Source organism: Astatotilapia calliptera, chromosome 7 (assembly GCF_900246225.1).
Source record: "Astatotilapia calliptera chromosome 7, fAstCal1.2, whole genome shotgun sequence".
NCBI lineage: Eukaryota > Metazoa > Chordata > Actinopteri > Cichliformes > Cichlidae > Astatotilapia > Astatotilapia calliptera.
The window spans coordinates 55,886,936-55,908,225 of NC_039308.1; the positions used below are offsets into that span (position 1 = coordinate 55,886,936).

Here is a 21,290-nt window from a genome sequence, read left to right on the forward strand (position 1 = left end):
TTAGACAAAAAACAAAACATAATTTAGCTGATTTTCACAAGAGCAGAAACCCTCTTCATCAGCAGGATGTCACGCAACAACTGATCGAACTGGATGTCCTTCTTCTCTAAATGCATGAGAAAAACACAGAAAGCTGTACAATGGAAGGATTAACAGCGGTATTAGACTGAGTAATAATACATAACTCACCTGTCTAGTGCCTGCTCTCCTTGTGTTTGTTGGGCAGTTTTCAGAATATGGATGAGGAGCGCCTGCAGGTCTTCCACTCCGTGCAGAGGTCTCACATCTCTGCCTTCAGCTGTATCTTTTATATTCTCAAAGGCAGAATTCACAAAGGAACTATCCACAATGCTCTTCTTGCCCATGAAATGTCCTTATTAAATGAAACATGCAAACTCTCTGTAAATATTGCATTTTCAAACAGAACAAAGAAACAATCATTCAGCAGTGTAATTTTTAACTTACCCGTTGCCCACAGATTCCCCCTGGGATTCACCTTGAGCTTTGAAACTTTATTTCTCAGCTCAGTCAAATCAAGAGTCATTGAAGTTGTCAAAGCAATGTATGAGATAAGGATGAAAGAAGACAGGAGTCCTCCCCTGCACATCTTTGTCACAGTGCCTTTCATTTCTCAGATGTGCTTCCAATTAATTTGGAGCTGGTCAATTAAAAGAAATCTCTTCTGTTACTTTGGGTACAGGCAGTTATACTGAGACAGGATCGGCTTAATATTCTAATGGGATGAAGTCATCCATCTGTGGTTGTTGCTTATTGGATGCATGATGCACATTAGAGTGCCTTGTGCCTTTCTGACTTGCTGTGACGATTTTAAGCACGTGACCTCGTCGCAAAACTACTGATTATCACACCCCGATTACATTAAATTCTTTCAACCCAGCAGGTCTGTAATGAAAGACAAGACAGAGCAGATCTGTAATTAAATGCACCAATTTATTTGTAAGTACTTTAATGTAACAGCAAGGCACGTAGACCACTGCATGCTGAACAGATGAAATGGCTTAAGAAATGCTGTAAATCCAAGTTTAATTGGCTACTGTAGGTACACAAATTCTTAACCAAGTCCTCACTGTACACAGTATCAAAAAGTACAAATATCTTTCGACAAGCATTACAAAAAGACAAACAGTGAACAAGTAATTCCTCTCAGCCCCTGCAGGTAAGCAGCTGCAGTGTGGTGATTCGAGGGCTTACAGAGAATCAAAGAGCTCACACAGCACTTTCATAGAAAAGTTCACTTGTCAGTTGAGTCAATATGACCATAAAAAGACTTAATGTCATTCCCAAAATAATTTATAAAATTTATTAATGTGGGATAATACATTTTTAAAACTAATTTTTTTACATTGCACTGAGATTAACTGCAACTTCTCGAAGCCTTTCGACGTTTGACAATCACTGCCATTTACCACGGAGGTAGGAACTGTCACGTAGTCAATACAAAACGAGGTGTCGCTTCACATATCAGAGCCTGCAACCGAAAAGTATCCCCCTTTTGCCAAGTGCTAATCTAAGATATTTTTTTATTTTAAGTCACTGCATTCCCATTCACGTTCCCAGGTGCTGATTCATAAAACATTAACTCTGACATGCTGATGAATTTCACTCTCACACCTTCTCTGGATCATCCTCAACAAATGTACCCTGATTTGACGTAACATTGACCGTTCACTTGCTGGAAAAAAAACCCAAAAACCAAAAAAAAAAACCCCCAAAAAAACCAAAACCCACTTCTGGCAATTTGAGGTATTTTCAATACAGCAATACTGCTGCAGAACACATGTAATACCTCTTCGTTTCTCCCAAACACGTGAAAGAACACCCCCAAAACAGACAGTATAAAATTGTTTTTTTTTTTTTTTTAAAAAAAGGCCAAACCATGAACTTGTAATTACTGCTTTTACATGAACAATCAATTATACTGTGTTTCGTAAAAAATAAAAACCTACTAATATTAAAAAAGCAGCCTGAATCCTTCAGGATTTAGTGTGAGGCATTAAATAATTTGAAACAATACCTGAAACTCCACCAATACACTGTTACAATAATCAATACCAGACCGTAAAACAAACACACATTCCTGAGTCTCCTGCCAGGGTGGATGGAAAATGTTAAGCAAAAAATTTTGACGAAAAAAGAAAAAAACAGAAGGGGGAAATGTTTAACCGTAGTATGAGTGATGAGTGCAGTTATATGTGAAAGGCAAGATTAATATATTACCAACATACAAGGTTAAATTAAAAAACAAAAAAATAATATGAAAATATTTGTTCTGTATTAAATATATGTATCTGCTGGAATATACTGCACCGCCTCTAAATAGGTTGTCCAAATTAAAGGCATTACATCTTTGTACCACCTGCCTAAAAACATCAAGCATCCCTTATGACTTTCACATGAAAACTGAGGATATTAAAGCAGCTTTAAACAGGAGCTGAGGTGGCTCTCACTGCTGGAGAGAGACTGCTTGTGTCTGAGAGTGAGTGCTCAGATTTAAGTTACAGTCTGTGCTCGTGGAGCAGTGCGGACTTTCTTGCTCTCCGGCCGGTGAGGGATCAGATTTGTTTAGCTGGTGAAACAAATCGTTTTCCTCATCAGATTCTGCTGATCCAGCCAGCTGATTATCCTGCTCCTTCTCTTTAATATCTCCCTCTACTTTTTTCTCCTCTTCCTCTGGATCTTTGACTTTGTGTACGATGAAAAGATGTCTATTGAGAGACAGCACGGACGTGAAACACAGGCCACAGTGAAGGCACTGAGGAGTGTTCTCGTCGGTTTTATGCTGAGGTATATGCTGCTGGAACTCTGTGCTGTTGTCTGTGACGAAGCCACACTTCGAACAGCGGAACTGAGTTTTCAGACGCTTAGCTGAAGGAGCCTCGAGACTACCTGCAGGATCCTGAACCTCCATCTGTGTGCCCACATCAGGTGTTGCTGATACAAGCCTCTGGAAATCACAAGTTATGCAGTTTAGACCAGTGAGCAGATTGGAAGCATTTATGTTTGTGTTGAGAAATAATAAATTGCTACCTTGTCCAAAGCATTTTTGTCTACTTGGATGGGCATTTTTGGCATTTGGCTAAGATCAGGATTTTTTATTCCATGCATAAGGCTGATGTGGTTCTTCAACATCACACTTGACGTGAATATTGTCTTCTTGTCCATGCAATACCTAACAAACAGGGATGGAGCAACAATTAAAAACTGCTTTGTGGCCAAAGTTACTATTATTATTTATACATTTTCAAAATCTTACCAACAGGTATAAGTCCTCTTTTTCCCATCATGATCATTGCGAATGTGTCGTCTCAGACTGATTGCAGTGTTGAAAGACAACACACAGTGTCGACAGGGATACTTCTTCACGGACTGTTGACAAAAAAATAAAAATAAATAATTTGTAGGAATGACAAGATGAGCTTAAGTGAATTATTTAAGCATCAGCCTTGAAACAGACAATTTTGGATCTAACTGGGAATTCAAACCAGAATAAAAATGCATCTTGCTTATACTGGTTGACCTAAAAACTCTGACTTAGAGGTACAGGACTCATTTCCGCCCTACTGCTCGTTGGCTACTCACAGCTGTGAAATACTACTGGTCCAACTAATAGTATTTCCCAAACACGTACTCAACTAAGTATTTTTTTACTGGTTCAATTACTTTATTTCCATTACGCACAAAAACAAAATATGTTCATAATAAACATAATAAACCTCACCCACCCCTTCTATTTTTTTATTTTTATTTAACTTGAGTCACAGTTTACAGCACAGGGGACTCTCATCACTTCTGTTATTTTTATCTACTATATTTTTATTTTATTCTGTATTTCATTCTAACAGAACAAACTAGGAAAAAGTGTTTGCTTTGAGAACGTTATTGTTTCAGTTTCTTGAGCTGGAAATTCTGTGCTATTTTGGTGTAGTGATGAAAGCTCTACAGCTTTCTCCATGATCCATCTCGAGCTAAACGTGTTGCATAGTAATATGTATAACAGTATGGTAAAATATGTAAAGCAGTATAGTAAAAAGAAAATAAACAAAACAGAGCAGTGTGTATGGGGAATAATTTTGCATTTGTACTCATTTGGTAGCAGGGTAAGACGATTTCTACTCAGTGTGAACTGAGGCCCAATGAGTCTAAAAACTCACTGTGTATCCTGGAGAAAGCAGAGGGCATGGGAAAAAAAGGAGGGTGGTGGTAATTGGCAAGCTGCTCCAGAGTAATACTGTATATTCTACATGACCCAGTTTCAATTCAAAACACAAATTTTACATTCTTAAAAAAATAAAAATAATTGTGTTTATATGGAAAAATGCCAATTCAAGGCATCTAAACCCAGGTACCACAGTTTTAATACAGGAACCCAGACAAGGCTTTACATGATTTACTGATGTTGCTGTCTGAGCGGTCTTCTGTGGCACACTGTCGGTATATCTGTCAAGATTTTAAGACACCAACTCAAGACATAAGAGCGCAACACTCAGTAATGTTTTGCATCAGCAGACGTCAGTGCGGGGTCAGTGCACCCTTACCTTTCCGTGTGTGGTCTTCAAATGGGAAACGTAGGCATCTCGCTCAGTGAACTGCTGCAGGCACTCGTTACATGTCCATCCAGCGGGTTTCACACGATTTAGGATTTTGCTGTCTTGCTCAGATTTCTCTCTAGTAGCAACTGTTTGTTTAATAGGGTAGTGACTCTTCTGTTTTTGGATAGACTGAGACTCCTGGTGCAAGTCAGCATGCTTAGTTTCTTTCTTCTTCTCTGTCTCTTCAATCGTGTTTCCTACATGCACACCCTGCAGAACAGGAAACACAAAATTCACATTATTATGCTCAAACGTATTTACACAGTAACATTTAACTGTTTCTTTGCTGGTGTTTTAACAAAAGAACACTACTGCTGGAGCATAAGTTAATGATTTCCCGTGTTGATTGATCTGTATCAGGTGTATGGTTTTAAAGGTTTAAAAAAAAAAAAAAAAAAAAAAAAAAAAAGTAAACATGATAGGACACAGCACCTTACTTTTACTGGATGCACTTTATAACTCTTCTATGGACTAAGGAACCTTTTTTTCCCCAGATGTCTGACAACTTTAGCACAAATCATTTTAGATAAGAAATGTGGCCGCAAATATAAACTCCTATAGACATCCTAAACTCCTAAAGGATCACTTGCAGGGAATATATTAAAAAATACTGACAACCATCAGTGCTACACCTCACCAGTGCTTACTGACCACTTTTTATGTCTGAGAGGTAAAAATGATAAACATGTAAAACATCTAAATAAAATGCATATATTTAATTCTAACCTTGAAATGCTGCATTAATAGCAGCTTTTGTGGAAAGACCGAGTTGCATTCTGGACACTTAAATACAGACGTAACACGCTTGCTGGAATTCTGATAGAAATGCTGAAACAGTAGCTGCTTTTTCTTGAACATTTTCTCACAGGAACACTTTAAGATTAACCTGCAAAAAGAAAGCAAAAACTGTTAAAGCAGCCTATGAGGAGAAGCCCACAGTTTTCAACCGTCAGGTCATGAGATGTTAACTTACTCTGGAGTTGTTTTGCTAGTACTGTGTTTATTTTTCAAATGCAGTTCACAGTTGTCGGAGGTCTTGAATGCAACCGGGCAGATGGAGCACTTGTACAAGACCTCACAGTGTTTTTCTTCAATATGAGTCTTTTGTCCTTGAAGGGTCCGGAAAACCATATCACAGTGAAGACATCTGGAAGAAAAGGAAAACATAATTGTTGCAACAGTGCACTGTACACTGTGGGTTTTTTTTAAAAAAAACCTGCATTTCTTGCCAAGTTACTCACTTGTACCAAGCCTTGCGAGCATAGTGCAGGCAGTTTTCCCTGACGTGCTTTTGGATGTCTGCAGAACGACACAGGGCACCACACTCAGGGCAGCAGTAAGGGGACTTATGTGCATGAATGCGTAGGTGAGCTCTGAAACTGCACTTGTTGGGCAGCAGCATTGAGCAACCTTTACAGATCTGGTATTTCACAACAGAACAGAACAAAAAGACAGTTTTGAGTGGAAAACAAACAAACAGTGGTGCCATTAAAAAGGACAAATCTGGTGATAGAGAAAATACATTTGTTTTTATAGAAAACAATCCAATTAACAGCTACAATGAAGTAAGTAATTATACAAAGCAGTATTCTCTCTTTAGCTAGAATAAGCTTACTCATCTGTACCTCAGTAATCAATCAGAAACAGATCAGATAAATTATCTACAAAGTGGCACCAGGCATCGTGTTGCTTCATTATGATAAATCTATGCCCTGAAGCGCACTTTTCTACTTTGATTTGAGTGACTTTTACAGATTAAAAACATTTAAGAGTAAGCACTAATAGGCTTAGATACTTGCTAAATTCTGCAAGGTGGTCTTCTCAAGTGATTTGTTGTCACCCTTATACTTGAAAATGTCAATTAGCTACTCACCAGTTCTTCTGTATCTTCTGACAGCTTCTGGTAATGGCCTGCGAGTGCTTTGTAGTCAGGCAACTGCTTGTTACACTCCAAACAACGGAGTCGATGGCGGATGACGCTTTCCGGATACAAGGGCAGGACAGGCTCACTTTTAGGCAAGACTAATGGTGAGGAGTAAGTGCCCACACTAACCAGTTCACTACTCAGGGGTACAAACATTTTTTCTTCTGCTATGGGCTTCAAATTGAGCTGTGTGCACTGCATCACTGTGCCACCGTTCTTGTGTTCCCTTGCATGAGCCAACAAGGCACACTTGTTAAAAAACACCAAAGTCTTTGCGCAGTGTGTACATCCTACTTCAATGTGGACACTCCTCCTACTGTAATGAAATGCGAGGCTCTTCTCCACCCCAAAGGAGTCCCCACACTCGAGGCAGCAGTATCCATGTGGTGGAAGGTTGATATTGGTTCCCGGAGGTGGGTTCAAGTTTGGCACATATGTAGGCACAGGGTTGGCACTGTTCAACAGTCTGTTTAAAGTTCCCGCAGATGGGTTCGGATTAGACAGGTGGGGATAAGAATTGGCTGTTTTGACCTGATGCACTAATGGGACAGTACTGTACACTGTGGAGGAGAGTGTGCGTTGACTTTGTTGATAGGAGGTGGTTCGTGCAGCTACTGAAGCAGCAACGCTGTGAGGGACAAGGTTTAGACTAGCTAAGTGCATTGCTTTTGGAAGGAAGTTTGTGGTAGTTGCATGGCCTGTAGTGGCTGATACTCTCTTTGGTTTGTGCACTTGATGTGCGGCAGATCTTTTGACTTTAGTATTACGGACTACTGGTGCAGAGCGCATTACACCTGACCTCCGGGAGTTTTCCTCCGACTTCCTGTTTGAAACTTTTGCCGAAGCTGTATTGGCTGCATTACCTTTACTTGGCACCCCAACAACACCATCTGGAGCTTGAGACTGATGTGGAGATGCATTACAGTATGAATCATCACTAATCATACTCTGCGATGGAGAGGATTCGTAGGCAGAATGCACGTCTTCATTTTCTGAATCTGGGAGCACACTGGTGACGGTACGCTTGATCTGCCCAGATGTGGTTTTAATGGTCTTAATCCTGACCTTAGGTATGGCTGGAGGTGAACCAGATACCACTGCAGGGGATGCTTTGCCACTACTGTCACTGCAGATACTCACAGGGCTATCAGGTGGTTTCCTTAATCGTTTTACTGCTTCAAGTGGACTTCTGGGGCTTCGTGGGGATATGGGGACCTTGGGGCTAGCTTTCATGCAGTCACTTTGAACAGCTGGGGATTCTCTGTGATCTGTCTGCTCATTGGGATCTTTTCTAGCATTCAGAGCCACCAGAGCGTCAAGACAAGAGGATAATTTACATGTCTGTGACTTGACATGTGGATAAGGGGCAATAAGGGATAAGGGAACAGTCACTGGTGCTCCTGAATTCCAGTTGGTTTCAGTGAAGTTCTGGTTTCCTAATTGTGGAGGATATTCACTGTGTAGTCCAGGTGTTTTCTCTGCTTCACTACTACCACAGATGTCAGAAAGCTCCTCGCTTCTACTACTTTCTGCTCCTTTAATCCTCTGTATGCTTTCGTAATTATTAGAGTCCTTGGAAGAGTTATCAAACATGCTAAGGTCCATTCTTTTGGGATTGTGACAGACTGAAGTGTCCAAAACTGAAGCTTCTGGGAAACATAGTCTGTCTTCGTTTGGAAGTATTTCCTCTCTGCTTGATTGGGTGTTTTCATGCTCAGGACTGGAGACTGGACTTAAATCTGAAAGTGCCTGAGGAAACAATGGTGCCTCATCTGGTATAGGTGGCTTTCCAGAAAGCTCACTTGAAGCCTTCCCATTCAATGTGGACACAAATGATTTGGAGAAGCTGGTATTAGTTGTCTCAGCAGAGGTCACAGAAGTGTCTTGTCCCCTAAATCCATTTTGCAATGTTGGTCCCGAGTGAAGTCTATCACTAAATTCTTCAAGTAACTCCTGCCGACTTGTATTTTTCACAATAACACTTACAGCTGGGACATCTGAGGGTGGTATAGCTTGGTTAGTCAGTAAGCTGTCATCCAGACACATCTCTGTGTGTTTCAGCTGATTTTCTGTTTCCTCATGACTCCCCTGGATGGGCTCTTTGGCATCCAATCCAGTGGCATCTGGGATGTCAAAAGCTGCCAGGAGATCATCAAAATCTGGGGTCTTCATGTCACCCATGGCCGTACAGTCTCACAAACCTACAGAAAGACGCAGCTGTGACTTAGCATGAGCATAAAGAACTGTTACAAAAAAAACTAAAAGAGAAAAAAAGCTGTTTTATAAACTGAAGAGTAACTATTTAGCAAATGAGACGCGTCATATGTCAACGCTAGCTTTAGCCAGCAAGCTAAACGTGGGCAACATCTCCAGCGCTAATGCTAAATATGCAATAAAACACGCACAACACAAGCGATTTAACAGATAGCACAAACTTTAAACCCACTCACTGGACAAATTATATGACAGATGCACACAGGAGCCAGCTAACAAGCTAGCTGTAAAATGGAGCTAAGCTAGCGAGTTAGCCCCCATCTTAGCAACATGCTACAGCGTAAATAATTCAGCCAAACGAGTAAAGTCGTCACGTAATGATACACAGGGTGCTCACCATTTGATCCGAGTGTGTTAAACAGCTCTAGTAAACTAGCTACTCAGCCATTTAACTGTCTGCACTAAATATTCGCAGGCTAGGCTGTTTTAATGTTTCATAGCTAGGCTACAAGCTACTAACGTTAACTTCGTTTTCCTTTTCCTCAGTGGGAAATTGAAACCCTCGGCGCTGTCTTACAGACCTGAGGTTGCAGCGGGAGTGACTGCTTTCAACGACAGTACTAAAGGTCCACCAAAATATTTATTCAGGTTCAGGACGGAGTTGCAACTCACAAACGACGAAGCTTCGGTGTTCGGTAAGGTTGGGTAATGCTAACAATATTAAAATTTAATGCAAATAAAAACCTTGAGTCCGGGTGAATGTATAATGAGGCACTAAATCCTACTAATAATATTGAAAATGCAAACAAATAACATTATTATAGGTGTCGGAAAGCTTGTTTCGAATTCCCTAAAGCTCTTGTCTTTGGTTAATGAAAAGTAAACACAGAAATATAGCCTTGTCCTCCTAATTTGGGTGAATTTAAAAGAAAAATTCAAGCCCCAAACGACCCAAAATGCAAAAACAGTGCCTTTCATCAGACACGTCTGCCTGGCAAAGATCTCTCAGCTTCAGGGGATGTGCAAAATACTATGTATGCTCAAAATACCTTTAAATTACGGTTTTGTAAACCGTGATATCTGTATACAGCTATTCATAGACATAAAACTAATCCTATCAGAAATATATAAACATCCCTATAACCACCAATTACCAAGTTCATTTGGCTTCCAGTTATTTGTTAAAGTGTTCATCAGATCCATGCTGTGAAATGTCACAAATCATGCTGTAAACTGGAAGTCATCCCAATATGTCTGTGGTATTAACACTTTATGGGCTAATAATGGGTTTTTGGCTGTAATTAAGATGATAATTTGGTGAGGAGGGTGATCTTCTCTAAAGATCCATGACCTCAGCAGCCTCTGATTTGGGAAACTGCCAGTATTTTAGTGAAGAAGCTATATAAACGTCCTGTAAGACATAACTGAGGGCATTAAAGCTCTACAGCTTCCTTCCCGCAAGTCAAGGTTTCCAGAAGTGACAGCAGTTCGCATTAAATTTATAGGCGCATGCACTTAGTCATCAGCTAACAATAAATAAATAAAGTGTAAACGTAATAGAAGTAACATGCTATTGATTGTATGCATTTAAGAGATGAAACAAACTTATTTTGCTGGTTTAAAAAAAAAAAGATACTTAAATATAAATTGACAGACTTATCAAACTCAGTTTAATGCTGGATGAAGTAGAGGGCTTCTTATTGAATTAATGGTACATTATTCCCACTCCACTGCCAATCTGAGCTTGCTAGGGAAATTAACATAAAAACAACTCCTCGGGCTGCTGATTCAGTCTATTTAATGTTGCGTCACAAAATCTGTTACTGATCATTAATATCTGTTAATGGATTTCAGGGTGCCAAGCTTTCTAACTGAAGGCAAATGGGCTGCACTTTTAAATATTAATTATTCTTTATCACTTCCTCCAGACAGACTGAGTCCCCACTGAGTGTCACCAAGCATGCACTAACTCTATTTCAAAGGAATCATAATTTTTTATGTGTTAGACAAGATTATATTTAACCAGGTGAAAGCGGAACAAACAGCTGCCACTACACCCAATCGTGAATCATCACCATGAAAGTAAAGTACGGGTTGCGCTGCAATATACTTAATTGACCAGATAACAGCTGCAGCTGAATTCCAGGCTCTCTGATTCTGAAGTACTCAGTGTGCTTACTCTTCAAAATAATCATAAAAAAAAGGAAGAAAAAAGATTTAATACAAGTTAACTTGACACTGCTGACGCTGACTTACCAAAAAGTGTCTTATATATCAAAGCCTTTCAGGGATAAAATAGTTGCAGTCAAATGTAAAGTGTTCACTTTTTGAGAGTTATGCTATTTTTGAAGGGTTATCAGCCACATATTGAGCTTTATTTTTAAGGTAGGCTAATATAACTATAGACTTATTCTGTTTGTGATATAAGGGCTCCTTTCTGTTATTAATCATGTTGATTATTCAGAAGCTTGTGACAAATGTATTTTTAGATACCCAATTTTAGTTTTCTATGACTTATAGGTGCTAACAACCTCCCAAAGATAAAGTCATGCCTGACCTACTGTGTTTCTTAGGAAATGCCTCTTAAGAGTCAATTCAAGACTCATCTTCTGTCGTTCCAGCAACTTAGGAAATGCAAAACATGGTCAGCTTCACGTCTCAAAGTATTGCTTCATAAGGCACATTAAATCATTCCTCCTGAATGACACAAACGTCTCCGTTGTGTACTTCCTGAGAGATTGGAGAAGTACGCTACGTGTCTGTTAATTAATGATAAGATGTTTCATTGAGGGCAGAGTATTCCCTGCGGTGTATTTTACAGCACAGCATTTGACAGCTGGGTCTAGGAGGACGCACAATGAGTAAGCCATTAACTCTGCTTTTCCTTGTATTAAGCTGTTTGTTCTGCAGTTGTGAATTTGTATTTTTGTGGAACAATTTTCATATAGATTCGCATAAGATTTCAGGATTATGTGGACATATGTTAAGCTTTCTTTATCTCACAGAGCAAAAAGCAAAAAAACCAAAAAAATCGAGATTTGATTTGTCACTTATTGTTCCTGCTCCTGCTTGTTCAAGTTGCAGCTGCTTTCCCACAGGCAGCTGGATAGAAGTGAATAATGATCCTGTTTTTCAGCGGACCAATACGATGTCCACCTCGAAAAGATAAGCCAGAACAATGGAAGTGGAGTGGACAACCATGCTTATGAAATAGAGGTATGTGTTATGTTGTCCTGTATTTTACTTTCAAATGAAACATGCTTTTAATAAATTACCTGTATTTTCCTAGGAGAATGACATTAATCACTACAGCAGCATAAAAAGTGAGACCAAAAAGCCTAAAAAAAGACTGGAACTGGGATCATACCTAAGGTGTGTCAGTTCAAGTTGTTTCTGTTTATAGAACTAGCCCTACAGTTTTATTGTGAGCGCTGTAATGTAAGTTTTTATAGCATGTGCCTTAGGCCTCTGTGCTGTATTTGTTTACTCGACAGTTTGTGTGTATACTTTACACACATACAAAACAAAATCTGTAATGGATAAGATTCTTTTAATCCAGTATATGGCTAAGATTTATCTAATGTTGTATAAAATAACCTGTGTGGACAAAAGTATTTGTGCCACACCGCTTAATCTTTGAATTCACGTGTTTTCAGTCTAATTGCCGCTGCTAAAGTTGTTGAAATAAACACCTGTTCGTGCATTCTGCCTTTAAAAACATCTGTTGAAGACAATTTTAAAGAGTTCACTGAATTTGACCATAGTACTGGAACACAAGGCTACAGTTGTGACAAGTCCATTTGTGAAATTTCCTCTGAAAGTATTTATTGCACTATTTATTGCATTGGTTTTTAGGAAACGTAGTTCAGCAACAAAGTGGCTAAAGAGTGGGGTAACCAAGAGCTCTAAAGATCACCAGCACCACTCAGTAACAGCACAGCTCCTCTGCCATTAATGTCAGCACAAGAACTGTGTGCAGGGAACTTCATGGCCTGGGTTTCCATAGGTCGAGCAGCTCGTGTAGGAGTAGCGTGTAGCTGACCTAGTACTTTTGTCAATATACTGTATACACAACTTGAAAATAATTTGAAATATGATTCTACTTACTCAAGAGAATTGCAGTGAACAATTGCTTTTGACTTTACTTCTGATTTTTGATTTTATTTCTCTACTTCAGCAAAGTTTCCGGACCAATCAATGCCACAGAGAATTACATCAAGGCTCATTCAAAACTCTTCAAATACATTGTCCTGGGTGTACTCGGAGCAGGTAATAATTTATGAAACATCAGTTTATTCAGCAGATATGCATCAGAATCCGAATCAGCTTTATTGACCAAGTATGTGTAGATGTGCAAAGAATGGGGCTTCATTTTTTTTTTTTTTTTGCTCTCACTCTATTTACCCAAATAAACAAACATACAATAGCAACCTGTACAGCACATTTATATTCATATATACAGTGGTGCAGAGTGCAAAGATGTTGGAATACATTATGGAATAAATAAAAGATTGATTACAACAACAACAACAACAATCTTTATTTATAGAGCACATTAAAAGCCAGGGGCATGCCAAAGTGCTTTACATAAAACAATAAAATGATTTACACTAAAACATCGGAGTCATATAAGTGTGGGATTATGTTCACAGGTAAAAACCACTAATAGGAATAATCTATAGCACACAGCTATAGCAAAGTAGAACTGTACCATCATACACAGTGATAGAGAACATAGACAACGCAACAATAAAATAATAAAATAATTAGCACTATAACGTCAGAGTCATATAAGTGTGAGATTATGTTCACAGGTAAAGACCACTAATAAGAATAAACTATAGCACACAGCTATAGCAGAGTAAAGCTGTACCATCAAACACAGTGATAGAAAACATTGACAGTGCAGGACAACGCAAAACAACCAGACACATTAATAGAATAACTCACAAGAAGCGAGGCGAGAATTTAACTAGTAGAAAAAGCAAGTTCAAACAAATATGTTTTAAGCCGTGATTTAAAAGATTGAATAGAATCAGACGCCCAGATGCCAATCGGGAGATTGTTCCACAGCTCAGGTGCAGCTAGAGCAAACGCTCGATCACCTCTAGACTTCAAGCGAGATCTGGGCTGAACCAACAATAACTGTGAGGAAGATCTTAAGGCCCTCGTAGGAAGATATGAATTTAATTTATTAGTAATTTTAAAAGTAAACAACAGAATTTTGAATTGAATACGAAATTTCACAGGCAACCAGTGCAGATCAGCAAGGACGGGAGTGATGTGAGTAAACTTCTTAGTTTTAGTTAGAATGCGTGCAGCGGCATTCTGTACTGTCTGTAATCTATGTAAAAGGGTAGAGTGGAGACCATAATAAAGTGAATTACAGTAATCTAGTCTTGACGTTACAAAGGCATGGATAAGCTTTTCCAAGTCATTGTGCGGGATGTAGTGTTTGGCCTTGGAAATAAGGCGAAGTTGGTAGAAACTAGATCTGACGACAGCAGATACTTGTTTATCAAGTTTAAATGAGCTGTCAAGTAGCACACCCAAATTCCTAACAGTGTCAGGGAAAGAACTAGTGAGAAAACCAAAAGCATCATGAAGTTTGGCACGAAGAGCGTCACTGCCAAAGATCATAATTTCAGTTTTCTTATCCTTAAGGATAAGAAAATTTGCCAGAAGCCATTGCTTGACCTCACACATGCACTCTCGAAAGTTACTCACGGACATAGCTAGATCATCATTCAGCTCAAAATAGATCTGGATGTCATCGGCATAATAGTGAAAGGCAATGTGGTATTTCTCAAAAATGACACTTAAAGGAAGCATATACAGTGAAGAACAGGGTAGGGCCTAACACAGATCCCTGGGGGACACCACAGCAAACAGGTACTACTGCTCTACATGCAATATGCGATATGCATGGGAAATGACAGTATTATGAATAGTATATAGGTATCTACAATGGTATATAGATATATACAGCAGGGTTCTGCATGGTATCCTTTACACAGGCAAAGTTTGTGACTTTTCTTTGAGTAAACTAATTTCAGTATAGACAGTGATCATGATGAATTGCTTTTCTCTTCTGTAGGTTATGTGGCGTACTTCATTGCGGCATGTGTCCTGGATTTCAAGAGGGCTACTGCCCTTGTAGTCCTGACCTGTTTGGCTGTTGCTGCTGTATCACTGGAACTTTTGAACAAGTACAAGGGGAAAAGCATCAGTCGCTTTTTCAAGCCCGCCGTCAGATGGTTTAAATCAAACTTGAAATGGATAAAATGGTGAGTGAATTTAAAGTTGGTGAAAGAACAGACTCTTTGTGAAGAAACTCCTTGTGACTATTAAGTCATGATGTGTGGCTTTAATGTGTTTTCCAGGGTTTTCATTTTGGTGGTTGTGGTCTTGCTTGTGGTGTGGCTCGCTTTAGACACAAGCAAGCGTCCTACCCAGCTTATCTCATTTGGCGGAGTTTGCGTGTTCATCATGCTTATATTCCTTTTCTCAGCACACAGGACAATGGTTAGTTTTCCACTGAGTCACAGCCTTTACTGTGATGACATCTCTTTCGAAACATTTTTGGGCATCGTATCTCAGATTATCTCTGTCCTTGTGCCCCTATCATCTTACAATTTAGTTGAGTTGCTTGCATGGAATAATTCTGAATTATATGGAGACTGCTTTATGTATCTCATGGCCAAAGCATTTCTTTTTTTCACATTTTGTTTTAGGTATCATGGAGGCCTGTGTTTTGGGGTCTCGGGATACAGTTCTGCCTTGGCCTTTTTATTATACGAACGGAGCCTGGATTTATAGCTTTCGACTGGCTTGGAAAACAAGTGCAGGTATTATATGACGATGAGCATTTCATTGTCAATCAAATTATAATTTAGACACCACAACTATTCAGCATAACACTTCCAAGTAACATTAACACTCATTCAGTTCTTTTATCATTTATTTACCTTCCATTTAAATTGTAGATGTTCCTTTTATGACACAACAGTGTGGACTCATGTTATTTTATTTACCACACATGCTTATCTTTAGACCTGCTTTATTACAGTATTCACCTTTACTCTTTGGTCCTCCGAGGGTTGAGTGTGTACACGCACGTGGCCTGCTAATTAATATACAGTGTGTTTGACAGCTTATAATCTCTAATAATTGGCGACTTTATTTACCTTAATAAAATGTATTGGTATGTGCATCAAAAATGTCATGAATTCATTTACTAAGCAAATGAATAATATATGAAATCTTATCCTGAGTTTCCATTTTTACAATTGTAATTTCAGATATTTCTCGACTACACCAAAGAAGGTTCATCGTTCGTTTTTGGCGATCTGATTGGAAACATTTTTGCCTTTCAAGTAAGTAAATGATTGGACCCTCAACCATGATTATGAATTATTTAACTTGAGCATTGCTAACCCGAATTTTATGATTTTCCCTCAGGCTTTGCCCATTGTTATTTTCTTTAGCAGCGTGATGTCGGTCCTTTACTACTTGGGGATTATGCAGTGGTTCATTTTGAAGGTAAAATACACTGCTTGCAGCATCTTCAATGCTTCTGTGCTCCTATTGCTCATGTAGTAATAATCTGCTACTAAGGGCCACGATTTTTGTCCATGCAGATCTCGTGGGTTATGCAGATAACAATGGGAACGTCTTCCACAGAGACCTTGAGTGTGGCAGGCAATATATTTGTTGGGCAGGTACTTCTTGCTTCAACATTTTATTCAACACTATTTTACGAACATCATTGTTTGAACTTTTGTGCATGTACCTGTGAATAAGTGCAGAAAAAATTAAATGTTTTTTGTACATTAGACAGAAGCACCGCTGCTGATCCGCCCCTATTTGAAGGATATGACCAAATCAGAGATCCATGCTGTTATGACTGGTGGATTTGCCACAATTGCGGGCAGTGTTATGGGGGCATTCATCTCATTTGGGGTGAGATAAAACTTTTAAGATAAACCTATTTTCATACTAGCATAATGTATCTTATCCCATACAGAAGCATACAATAAAAACGTAACATGCACAAAAAAAGACAAAGATTCAACTGTAAGTTAAAGAAAACCCAAAGCAATTTAAGCTCTGAGTGCAAAACAACATCTTAAAAAAGTTGCAGTGAGGGGCATAGCCAGTACTGATTTCTGGCTCAAGGACCTTTGTTGTTTTATTTAAACTCCTGAGAGGGAACAAGCACAGCACTGTTTCTCAGTTACTGTAGGAACACAAACTGTGATAAGGCACCTGATTACTCTGGACTGAGGCTATGAAGTTAGTTGCAAACAATTTTATATAAAGAAACATTAAAAACCCTCATGGCAGTATTAAAAAGAAAAAGGAAAAAAATGGGCCCCAAAACTGAACACATACTTAGAAATACACCTGAATACCTAATGCAGATTTAACTCATTCCACTTTGGTCTTAGAGCTGAGAGAAAAACAGCCTTTGAGGTTTCTGAGAGTACAGAGTAATTTAAAGTTTTCAGTAGTTCTGCTGACAAGCATCATGACCCAGATTTATATAGGAAAAGATGGTAGCTGGTAGAGACATAGGTGTGGCATCTTATCTTATCTAACGTGAGGTTTCTATCTGGGTAAAAAGCTGAATGAGCATTACAAAAGGATAATGAGGACTAATATCAGTGATTGTGTTTACCCAGGTTTTTCTTATAGCAACAGCTTTATTGCTGTCAGCAATTTGTGATATAAGAAAAAGGGAACCTTAAAAACAATTTACATGACTTGATATGTGGTATGTGTCTGTCTCGTTGATGGGTGGTTTTAATAAGTCACAACATATTCAAAGCATGCAAATGTATATTACCGACAGCGTTGCTAATCACTGCTGTAATTACCCTAATCAGTTACATGTTATTTAATTGTGTTTCACAGATTGATGCATCTTCCTTGATATCAGCCTCTGTGATGGCTGCTCCGTGTGCTCTGGCAATCTCTAAGCTTTCTTACCCAGAAACAGAGGAGAGTCGCTTTAAATCAAAGCAGAACATCAAAGTGGCTTCTGGGTGTGTACACAATTGAATTTCTTCTCATGATGTTGTCTTTTCTTTTTTGTGTGTGTTCGGTTCAGAATATCTTGTCTACATTTATTTATTTTTAACATTTCAGTGATGAGCAGAACATTTTGGAAGCAGTCAGCAGTGGAGCATCTGCATCAATAGGGCTTGTTGCTAACATTGCAGCAAATCTTATAGCCTTTCTTGCTATCCTCGGATTCATAAATTCAGCTTTGAAATGGCTTGGAGGAATGGTGGGATATCCTGATGTCACATTTCAGGTATGTTTTAGCAACAGAAAGTTAATGTGGTATCTTGATCATTTTGTAAACTCCTTAGATTTTAGAATTATATTTTTATATTATAACATTACAATGAAAATTAAGCTAAGTAAAGTTATCTAATAATAAATACTTGTGTTTGATCATTTAAATAATTATATCATAACTGTATGACGTGTAGTATTTTAATATACTTTGACTTGTATTATGACAGTGTAAAATAAATACCCAACTACTTATTCTGACAAATGTATTTAGATAAGTTAAGAATTTACAGCATAAACTTCCTATAATAGTGATTAATGTTTCTGACCCCACCCAACAAAGATAAACCATCTCTGGCTTGTGTTTGATGGGTGGGGTGAATATGAGAAAGAAACCATAAAGTTAAAGTTGTCTGCTTATTTCCGTTTGTTTTATCTTAGGGAAACATTAGTCCGTTATGCACACAAACTTTGCTTGACATTCTGATTTACTGTGCTTTCCTTTTTCTGAGAATTTAAGATATCAGTCTAACAAATTTCAAATAACCTTATCTGGTCTTTGTAGTTAATTTGCTCTTACGTGTTTATGCCTGTGGCCTTTATGATGGGAGTGACATACGATGAGAGTTTCGTTGTGGCTAAGCTAATTGGGACAAAGCTCTTCCTCAATGAGTTTGTGGCGTATGAGGAATTATCTAAATTGAAGCAAAACAGGCTCGACGGACTTGCTGAGGTTATTGGAGATGAAAGGCAGTGGATATCTGTGAGTATATGTTTTTAGTTCTGAATATATTTTAAATTTTGTCAGTATGAATGTGAGCTGGAAATCTTTTTTTTTTTTTTTTCTTGTTTCAGGTCCGATCAGAAATCATCACCACTTATGCTCTTTGTGGGTTTGCCAATTTCAGCTCACTGGGCATTGTGATTGGAGGTCTTTGTGAGTATTAAATCATATTATTGTCACATTTTTGCCTTGATCCAGAATGTGTTCTCTCAGTAATGGATTCTCTAACACTGTGTGTTTTCTTTTCTCCAAGCATCTATATGCCCATTAAGAAGAAATGACATCTCATCTCTGGTGTTTAGAGCCATGATCACCGGGACATGTGTATCTCTCATCAATGCTTGCATTGCAGGTAAAGTTCTGTTAGTTTGTTTTGTTTCCAGTGTATCTCCACAGCATCTTTCTGTGCAGTTTTTACAGAGCAGCTCTCACTCTGATTTTTCAGGCATCCTCTTTGTTCCTCCATTGGACTGTGTGGAGGTTTTTAACGGATCACCCTTCAATGCCACACTTTCAGACGTTGCAGAATGCTGTCAAGAGCTCTTTCAAAGGTATGCATTTACATTTTCATTAAAAAGAAGCTTGCGGGTGGCTAAACTAATTGGAAGAAATCAGATATACACTCAGGCTATTAAGTATGACTTTGTGATATCTCGTTATTTTTATTTACATGTAAAATTAATTATTTTGCAGCACCATAAACAACGGGACCGTCTCATTTGAAGGATTCTGGGGCAATGTAGCAAACGCCACCATATTTCTCTCCAAATGTTGTCAGTGTTGTGGCTTTCCCGATGTGGATGTTTGTATTTAAAGAACAACCCGTAGCAGTCATATGCAAACCACATGCAAAACATTTCTACAAGTATTTTCAACCTCTGTTCAGCTTTCCTGTGAGGTTTGTAAGTACAATTTGCTTGACTCACCAGTCTCTAATTGGACAAAGTTGTTGTGAATCACCACAGAAATTGGCAACGGGCCACCTGATCCACTTTGATGAGTTTAACACTGTCAAAAGTCATATTAAAGTACCAAAACAATAAAATATTAACTGAGTGGATTGACATAAAATGCCTTTCTAAAAAACTGTCTTTTTTAAACAGATATGAGCTGTTACCAGAAGTCACAGCCATTAGTACATCAAAAGCGAAAAGATTACAGTATATTATTAACTATGCTGTGCCACTTTAAAAAAAAAAACAGCGAAGCAAACAACCTCTTAGTAAACTGTCACATAGCAGTGGTGATTCATGTGCTGGTAAACAAGTTCCTCTTAATGTATTATTTTATTTTATTTGTTAAAATTCATGCATTATGATCAGTGTTTTCTTCAATGTGAAAATCAGTCACAAGTCAAGTGCCAGTTTTTTTCCCCACTGTAGCTCATTTGCATACTAGTTTGTGTATTTGTGTCACATTTATTGTAAAAATGTAAAGCCTGCAGTACATGCATAACATTTTTGAGCTGATTTTATCTTTTATGTATTATATTGTAAATCGGTCTTATAAAAGCCAAACTGGGATTTTGATTAATTTTGTACATATATAGGAGAGAACATGTACATATATATATATATATATATATATATATATATATATATATATATATAGCACAAGAACAAGCTCTGAGCACAAGATCCATAGAGGCTGGGGTCACACCAGGCAAGACCCCAGGTGCAGGCTGTGTAAAGATGCCCCAGAGACAATCCAGCACATAACAGCAGGGTGCAAGATGCTAGCAGGCAAGGCATACATGGAACGCCATAACCAAGTGGCCGGCATAGTGTACAGGAACATCTGTGCCGAGTATAACCTGGAAGTCCCGAGGTCAAAATGGGAGATGCCCCCAAGGGTGGTGGAGAATGACCGAGCTAAGATCCTGTGGGACTTCCAGATACAGACGGACAAAATGGTGGTGGCTAACCAACCGGACATAGTGGTGGTAGACAAACAGAAGAAGACGGCCGTAGTGATCGATGTAGCGGTTCCGAATGACAGCAATATCAGGAAGAAGGAACACGAGAATCTGGAGAAATACCAAGGGCTCAGAGAAGAGCTCGAGAGGATGTGGAGGGTGAAGGTAACGGTGGTCCCCGTGGTAATCGGAGCACTAGGTGCGGTGACTCCCAAGCTAGGCGAGTGGCTCCAGCAGATCCCGGGAATAACATCGGAGATCTCTGTCCAGAAGAGCGCAGTCCTGGGAACAGCTAAGATACTGCGCAGGACCCTCAAGCTCCCAGGCCTCTGGTAGAGGACCCGAGCTTGAAGGATAAACCGCCCGCAGGGGCGTGCTGGGTGTGTTATATATATATATATACCAAATTTACATTAATTATATATAAAACTATGTTAACTACTATAAAACATATGGAAATAAAACTCATGACTGGACTTGTTTTACATATTTATTTCTTTAGAAAAGCAGACACAGTGTGACATACCAAACATACCAAAG

At 38.8% G+C, this 21,290-nt stretch overlaps 3 protein-coding genes across 4 annotated transcripts; 1 reads left to right on the forward strand and 2 right to left on the reverse strand.

Annotated features, from left to right (window-relative positions):
* Positions 1 to 49: 49 nt before the first annotated feature.
* Positions 50 to 881, reverse strand: nmba (neuromedin Ba). The gene is made up of 3 exons (XM_026175951.1): positions 466 to 881; positions 190 to 373; positions 50 to 106 (listed from the first exon to the last, which is right to left on the reverse strand). Exons 1-3 carry the CDS (start codon positions 626 to 628, stop codon positions 70 to 72), a joined length of 384 nt encoding a protein of 127 aa, XP_026031736.1. The 5' UTR covers positions 629 to 881; the 3' UTR covers positions 50 to 69.
* Positions 882 to 1,027: 146 nt separating this feature from the next.
* On the reverse strand, positions 1,028 to 9,385 carry znf592 (zinc finger protein 592). 2 transcript variants are annotated; one of them, XM_026175949.1, is made up of 9 exons: positions 9,330 to 9,385; positions 6,484 to 8,735; positions 5,852 to 6,030; positions 5,584 to 5,757; positions 5,337 to 5,496; positions 4,557 to 4,820; positions 3,275 to 3,387; positions 3,049 to 3,190; positions 1,028 to 2,965 (listed from the first exon to the last, which is right to left on the reverse strand). In XM_026175949.1, exons 2-9 carry the CDS (start codon positions 8,713 to 8,715, stop codon positions 2,465 to 2,467), a joined length of 3,765 nt encoding a protein of 1,254 aa, XP_026031734.1. In that variant the 5' UTR covers positions 8,716 to 8,735; positions 9,330 to 9,385; the 3' UTR covers positions 1,028 to 2,464. The 2 variants fall into 2 exon arrangements, with proteins under 2 accessions (XP_026031734.1, XP_026031733.1); XM_026175948.1 differs by lacking the exon at positions 9,330 to 9,385 and adding an exon at positions 9,146 to 9,306.
* A 2,166-nt stretch (positions 9,386 to 11,551) lies between these two features.
* Positions 11,552 to 20,226, forward strand: slc28a1 (solute carrier family 28 member 1). The gene is made up of 18 exons (XM_026175950.1): positions 11,552 to 11,609; positions 11,885 to 11,964; positions 12,038 to 12,120; positions 12,926 to 13,017; positions 14,846 to 15,035; positions 15,132 to 15,273; positions 15,483 to 15,596; positions 16,050 to 16,124; positions 16,210 to 16,290; positions 16,389 to 16,469; positions 16,585 to 16,710; positions 17,665 to 17,795; positions 17,899 to 18,067; positions 18,617 to 18,814; positions 18,907 to 18,988; positions 19,089 to 19,187; positions 19,281 to 19,386; positions 19,529 to 20,226. Exons 1-18 carry the CDS (start codon positions 11,606 to 11,608, stop codon positions 19,647 to 19,649), a joined length of 1,974 nt encoding a protein of 657 aa, XP_026031735.1. The 5' UTR covers positions 11,552 to 11,605; the 3' UTR covers positions 19,650 to 20,226.
* The last annotated feature ends 1,064 nt before the right edge of the window (positions 20,227 to 21,290 follow it).

Coding starts and splice junctions, on each gene's coding strand:
- nmba (XM_026175951.1), bottom strand. CDS start 628: ATGAAAGGCACTGTGACAAAGATGTGCAGGGGAGGACTCCTGTCTTCT. Junction 374..465: donor GGGGAATCTGTGGGCAACGG/GTAAGTTAAAAA, acceptor TCATTTAATAAG/GACATTTCATGGGCAAGAAG. Junction 107..189: donor GGAGAGCAGGCACTAGACAG/GTGAGTTATGTA, acceptor TCATGCATTTAG/AGAAGAAGGACATCCAGTTC.
- znf592 (XM_026175949.1), bottom strand. CDS start 8,715: ATGGGTGACATGAAGACCCCAGATTTTGATGATCTCCTGGCAGCTTTT. Junction 3,388..4,556: donor TGAAGACCACACACGGAAAG/GTAAGGGTGCAC, acceptor TTTTGTCAACAG/TCCGTGAAGAAGTATCCCTG. Junction 2,966..3,048: donor ACAAAAATGCTTTGGACAAG/GTAGCAATTTAT, acceptor TGTGATTTCCAG/AGGCTTGTATCAGCAACACC.
- slc28a1 (XM_026175950.1), top strand. Junction 16,711..17,664: donor GGGCATTCATCTCATTTGGG/GTGAGATAAAAC, acceptor TGTGTTTCACAG/ATTGATGCATCTTCCTTGAT. Junction 18,815..18,906: donor ATGAAAGGCAGTGGATATCT/GTGAGTATATGT, acceptor TTCTTGTTTCAG/GTCCGATCAGAAATCATCAC.